At 52.9% G+C, this 5,487-nt stretch overlaps 2 protein-coding genes across 6 annotated transcripts in view; both read left to right on the top strand.

The window, feature by feature from the left end:
* The window catches only part of MED12 (mediator complex subunit 12), a 23,882-nt gene extending 21,572 nt beyond the window's left edge, over window positions 1-2,310 (top strand). For all 3 annotated transcript variants that reach the window (XM_037734308.1, XM_017516762.2, XM_037734309.1), the window contains 4 exons: window positions 537-714; window positions 1,085-1,246; window positions 1,743-1,824; window positions 2,035-2,310. In XM_037734308.1, the coding sequence (XP_037590236.1) occupies window positions 537-714; window positions 1,085-1,246; window positions 1,743-1,824; window positions 2,035-2,078 (466 nt within the window). In that variant the 3' untranslated portion in view covers window positions 2,079-2,310. The remainder of the gene's footprint in view (window positions 1-536; window positions 715-1,084; window positions 1,247-1,742; window positions 1,825-2,034) is intronic.
* Window positions 2,311-4,451: 2,141 nt separating this feature from the next.
* Window positions 4,452-5,487, top strand: part of NLGN3 (neuroligin 3) — a 25,460-nt gene continuing 24,424 nt past the window's right edge. For 2 of the 3 annotated variants that reach the window (XM_017516769.2, XM_017516771.2), the window contains exon 1: window positions 4,483-4,606. The gene's annotated coding sequence lies outside the window, so the exon portion shown is untranslated. Of the gene's footprint in view, window positions 4,607-5,487 lie in introns of all 3 variants that reach the window. The other variant, XM_017516768.2, reaches the window with a different exon arrangement.

The raw sequence follows: 5,487 nt of genomic DNA, 5'->3' as shown, positions 1-5,487 counted from the left end.
AGACGGAGTCTCGCTCTGTCACCCAGGCTAGAGAGCAGTGGTGCAATCTCGGCTCACTGCAACCTCCACCTCCCAGACTCAAGAGATTCTCCTGCCTGAACCTTCCAAGTAGCTGGGATTACAGGCATGCGCCACCATGCCTGGCTAATTTTTTTGTATTTTTGCTAGAGACGGAGTTTCACCTTGTTGGTCAGGCTGGTCTCGAACTCGTGACCTCAAGTGATCCACCTGCCTCAGCCTCCCAAAGTGCTGGGATTACAAATGTGAGCCACCGCACCCAGCCCTGTTTTTCATTTTTGTAAGAGAAAAATAGCTAACGCAGAATTGAAAATTCCTAACCATTAAGGTTATGAGACACTAAAATAGAATATCATCTTATGCAACTTATTCCCCAGACTGGAAGTCTGGTTAGTGACAAGAGGAATGAATGAAATAACTTGCTAATGTTTCTTTCAGGTCAGGGACCCAGGGTTTATACTGACCCCCTATCCCCCACGTCCCGCACGCCTTGACCTCTGGTCCTCTTGTCTTTGGAGGTTTTCACACCAGACACTGCAGCAGACACCCATGATAAGTACCATGACTCCAATGAGTGCCCAGGGTGTCCAGACAGGTGTCCGCTCAACAGCCATCCTACCTGAACAGCAGCAGCAGCAGCAGCAGCAGCAACAGCAGCAGCAGCAGCAGCAGCAGCAGCAGCAGCAGTACCTGCGGGTAAGGCACTGGGATGGCATCTGGGACGCGGGAACCCGGGGACGGGGAGAGGCACAAGTTCTTCCCACGCAGTTACCGAGACTAAACAAGGCAGTGTACCCAAATGCCCAGCAGAGCGGCTGGACTCTAGTGGTGCTGGAGGTTTCCTACCCTCCCCCCTTTTGTTTTCTGGGGATCATAGAGGGACAGACTTGGACATTGTCCGCTGGGTACCCTAGATTTGGTTTCTTTCTGGGCAGCTGTCTGAGAAGGGAAGGCAGTAGACCCCAGGCCCCCTCCCTGCTTCCTCATCCCCTGCCCTCAGCCCTCCAGTTCTGAGTCTTAGCTTTTTCCCTCTGCTCCTTCTGAAGTATCTTGTATGTTCTCACAGCAGCAGCAGCAGCAGCAGCAGCAGCAGCAACAACAACAACAGCAACAGCAACAGCAGCAGCAGCAGCAGCAGCAGCAGCAACAGCAACAGCAGCAGCAACACCAGCAGCAACAGCAGCAACAGGCGGCTCCTCCCCAACCCCAGCCCCAGTCCCAGCCCCAGGTAGCTGCTGGACTACAGCCCCAGGCTCAGGGACAGCTGCCCATGTTGGGCACACAGCCACTGAACTGGGTTGGGGACAGTATGGAATGGGGTAGAGGTGGAAGGCAGGGCATGGCACCCTTAAAAGGGATTGGGAGGCCAGGCGTGGTGGCTCACGCCTGTAATCCCAGCGTTTTGGGAGGCCGAGGTGGGTGGATCACTTGAGGTCAGGAGTTCGAGACCAGCCTGGCCAAGATGGTAAAACCCCATCTCTACTAAAAATACAAAAAAAAAAAATAGCCAGGCATGGTGAAAGGCACCTGTAATCCCAGCTACTCAGGAGGCTGAGGCAGAGAATTGCTTGAACCCGGGAGGCGGAGGTTGCAGTGATCAGAGATAGCATCACTGCACTTCAGCCTGGGTGACAGAGCAAGATTCTGTCTCAAAGAAAAAGGGAGAGGAGGTTGAAGAAGGAGAAAAGTTCGAGTTCAGTCTTCCACTTCCCATTTCCACCCAGTTCCAGCGCCAGGGGCTTCAGCAGACCCAGCAGCAGCAACAGACAGCAGCTTTGGTCCGGCAACTGCAACAACAGCTCTCCAGTAAGCCTGCCTGCCTTCCCCAAGAGAACCCCATGGAATAAATTTAGGGGGAGGGGTGGGCCAAAGTAGCTGAAACGATGGCTTCAGGCCCAGGTTATGAGAAGAGGCATTCCATTCCATCCCCCTCCCTTGATACCTGAACAGCTTTCCTCATGCATACGCATAGCCCTGCCTGGTCTTCCATCCCTGATAATCTCTGGTTTTTCACAGATACCCAGCCACAGCCCAGTACCAACATATTTGGACGCTACTGAGCCACCTGGAGGAACTGCTTGTGCACTGGATGTGGCCCCACCCTTTCCTCTTAATTCCCAATCCCTTTCCTGGGCTAGCACCAGTAGTGGTTGGGGCCCTTCCCTCAGGCTCCATTTTTAATAAGTTTTTAGTATTTTTGTTAATGTGAGGCATTGAGCTGTTGGGTTTTGTATATTATTTATATAGAGACCCCAGAGCTGTTGCACCCAATACATGGAGCTTCTTTGCAAAGGGAGTGTGTGAGTTCTGCGTGTCTGGGAAGGGTGGTCTCTTGGGACAATGCTGGGGGCTGGACCAACAAGTCAGAGTCTTCATTCTATTCCAGTCATCTCCCCTGTTTACCTTACACTCTAAATTTCTTAATTCTAATTGGATTGCTACCCCCACTTTCTCGTCTCCAACATGGCAACATATTAAGGTATAGACCCTTAGTCTCTTTTTATTTATTTTTGAGACAAAATTTTGCTCTTGTTACCCAGGCTAGAGTGCAGTGGCACGATCCCAACTCACTACAACCCCTGCCTCCTGGGTTCCAGTGATTCTCCTGGCTCAGCTTCCCGAGTAGCTGGGATTACAGGCACGCGCCACCATGCCCAGCTAATTTTTTGTATTTTTAGTAGAGATGGGATTTCACCACATTGGCCAGGATGGTCTCGATCTTTTGGCCTCGTGATCCAACCACCTCTGCCTCCCAAAGTGCTAGAATTACAGGCATGAGCCCTTTTGTATCTTTAGTAGAGACAGGGTTTCACCATGTTGACCAGGCTGATCTCGAACTCCTGACCTTAGGTGATCTGCCCACCTCGACCTCCCAAAGTGCTGGGATTACAGGCATGAGCCACCACATCAGGCCCCTTAGTCTCTTAAGAAGGAGCAGTGAATCTTCTCAACTAAATGTTACAGCTACTTTATAGCTTTCCTCCATGGGGGATATACCACTGGGATTGAGGAGAGGCCATTAGGCCAGGGGAATCGTCAATAGAGGCTGATTATTCTTTCACAACACTCCAGATGCTGGGCCTCAAACAAGCTGGGGAGGGTGGAGATGACAGACACTGCCTACCCTTCTTGTCATCTGTGTGGTCCCTATCATACGCCAAGTGGCATACCTTTCATAGGACAGAACTTCTCTGAGAGTCACATTCCTGGATGAAAAATGGCCCTCCATTGACATGTGCCATCATAGAATAGGTGGTGGAAGGACCGTTTGGTTCTAGGAGGAAGAGACCAGTAAAAATAAGCATGCTTTCTCTTTGCCCTGCTGCCAGAACTGCCTGTTCTCACATGACCCACCTTGGCAGTTACCCAGGATGACTGTTGCTCGCTCCCATTTTACAGTAGAGAAAACTCAAAACTGTTGCCCCAGAGTCACATTTGAAGCTGTGATAGGGCCATCCTCGCCCTGTTGCTTTCTGGTTTGAGCTTTAGATCCAAGGCTGTCCAGGAGAGCCAACTCGTTTAGTACAATGGAATCTTCTGCCCTGCCTAGCTAGGGTTGGAAGAGGATCAGCCTCAGCCTTGTGAGTGGGTGGTACAAGATGATTTGACAACTTAAGGATAACATGCAAGCCATAGTTGCACCCTATTACTGGGAAGTGTCTAGTGTGCTGGCAAAACGAGGAGCACCAATCAATACCCAAGTTATAAAAAATAAAATAAAAGCCCTCTTTAAGGCCCACGAAGCCCTTGCTTATATGGGACTTAGCAAATTTAAGAGTTGCGTGCACAAGGAGTGGAACTCCCTGACAGTGTAAAGGCAAACATGACTGAAGCTTTCTTCTCACTTACTCTATCCTGACATCAACATTCTGAGGAGCCACAGGAGTACAGGCTTGGCTGGAATGAGGGGCATTAAGAGGGGCTTGGGTGTACCATATACAAAACCACAAGACACAAAGACACTGAGCCTGGAGGGGAGAGTCTGAAATGGGCAGACAACTGGCATGCTGACAGTCTGAGTCTGACATGTCCCAGCAGAAGCAGCAGAAGGGAACAGCATTGACCTTTGGGAGAGTGACAGGATGAGAGCAGAGTGGCTCCATTGGTTGCTGTCTGGGTAGTGCTGGTGCTGAAAGATGAGGGATGCTGATTGAGGTGGGGTGTGTTTTTGTGTAGTATGACTGAGGGTTCCTGCAGGCAGTGCCTCAGTTTCTCCCTTTGGGTCAAGGTCTCAAGCTTTGCAGGTAGTTTTGGCAAGCTGCCCTGGAAGATCACCTGTCTGATAGCTTGCAATCTGGGGTGTGTGTGTGCACGCCTGAGAGAGAAAGAGAGAGCGGAACGTGTCTGAGCATGGGGGGAATTGGGCCATGCCCCAGGACTTGAGCCATCTCTGGCACAAAAGGAGTTAATGGCAGGGACCGCGCCCCCCCGTGTCCGGGCACGCGCAGCGCGCCCCCTCGGTGCGCGGGCACAGCAGCCAGGCTGCCGGAGAGCTGATCTCGGGGATTCGGGTGCGGAGCCCTTGGCCTGGAGGCGATATGGGTGGTCCGTGGCCCGGTTCAGTCGCTTGCAGCAGCCCGGGGAACAGGTGAGGCCGCCTGCCCCGGTCTCTCATCTTCTAGCTGCCCATACCTTGCCCCCATCCTAACCCCTCCCAATCCCAGGCTCCTCCACTTCCCAGCCAGTGGCCCCCATCCCTCTCAAACCCATGTTCTCCGTTGGCACCCCTGACCCCTCAATCCTCCCCCGCTTCTGTTCTGTCCTCTACCTCCTCCCTAAATCCTGCATCCCTCTCATCCTCCCGCCCATGGTCCCTCTATTTCCACAGCCCATCCCGCATGCTCCTCAAAATACCCCTATCAAGGGCCCCCAGCCCCATCCCGGGATTGAACATTGCCAGTCCCCCCTCCCCTGCAGTACAGCCCCATCCCCCTTCCATCATCGCATCTCATAGCCTGGCTCCCTCCCCCACCCTCTGCAGCCCCCCCACCCAATGGAGGCCTTTATCCTATCCTCTCCCATTCCAGTGCAACTCCATCCCCCAATCCATTCCAAACCCTCTTAGCCCCCAATACTGCAGTTCTCAATATTGGTCCATTCCTGCACAATGCCCGGCGCCCAACACCGCTGCAGCCCCAAAAGTACCCCCAGATGCCATTCTCATCCCTGGCATTGCTGCCTCCCCTTGTCTTCTCCCAAATTGCAAGTTGGACCAGGATGGAGATATTGGCCTTGGGGATTCACAGTGGGTCCTAGGGTACAGAGGGCGTTTGGGGGTCGGTCCGATTGTCCAGGTGTTCACGGAGGAGGGGCTGCAGGGAATTGACTCAAAGGAGAATTTGGCATTTGGCGCCGAAGGGTTACTGGAGGTATCCCCAAAGGGTTAATGGAATTTGTGGGGTGGGGGCGGCACCGAGGGGGTTAATGGGGGGGTTGCTGGCGGAGAAGCCGTGTGAATGAGCGGTCTGT

Source organism: Cebus imitator, unplaced genomic scaffold, assembly GCF_001604975.1.
Source record: "Cebus imitator isolate Cc_AM_T3 unplaced genomic scaffold, Cebus_imitator-1.0 Scaffold602, whole genome shotgun sequence".
In the NCBI taxonomy this organism is placed as follows: domain Eukaryota; kingdom Metazoa; phylum Chordata; class Mammalia; order Primates; family Cebidae; genus Cebus; species Cebus imitator.
This window is presented reverse-complemented; position numbering and strand designations above follow the sequence as displayed.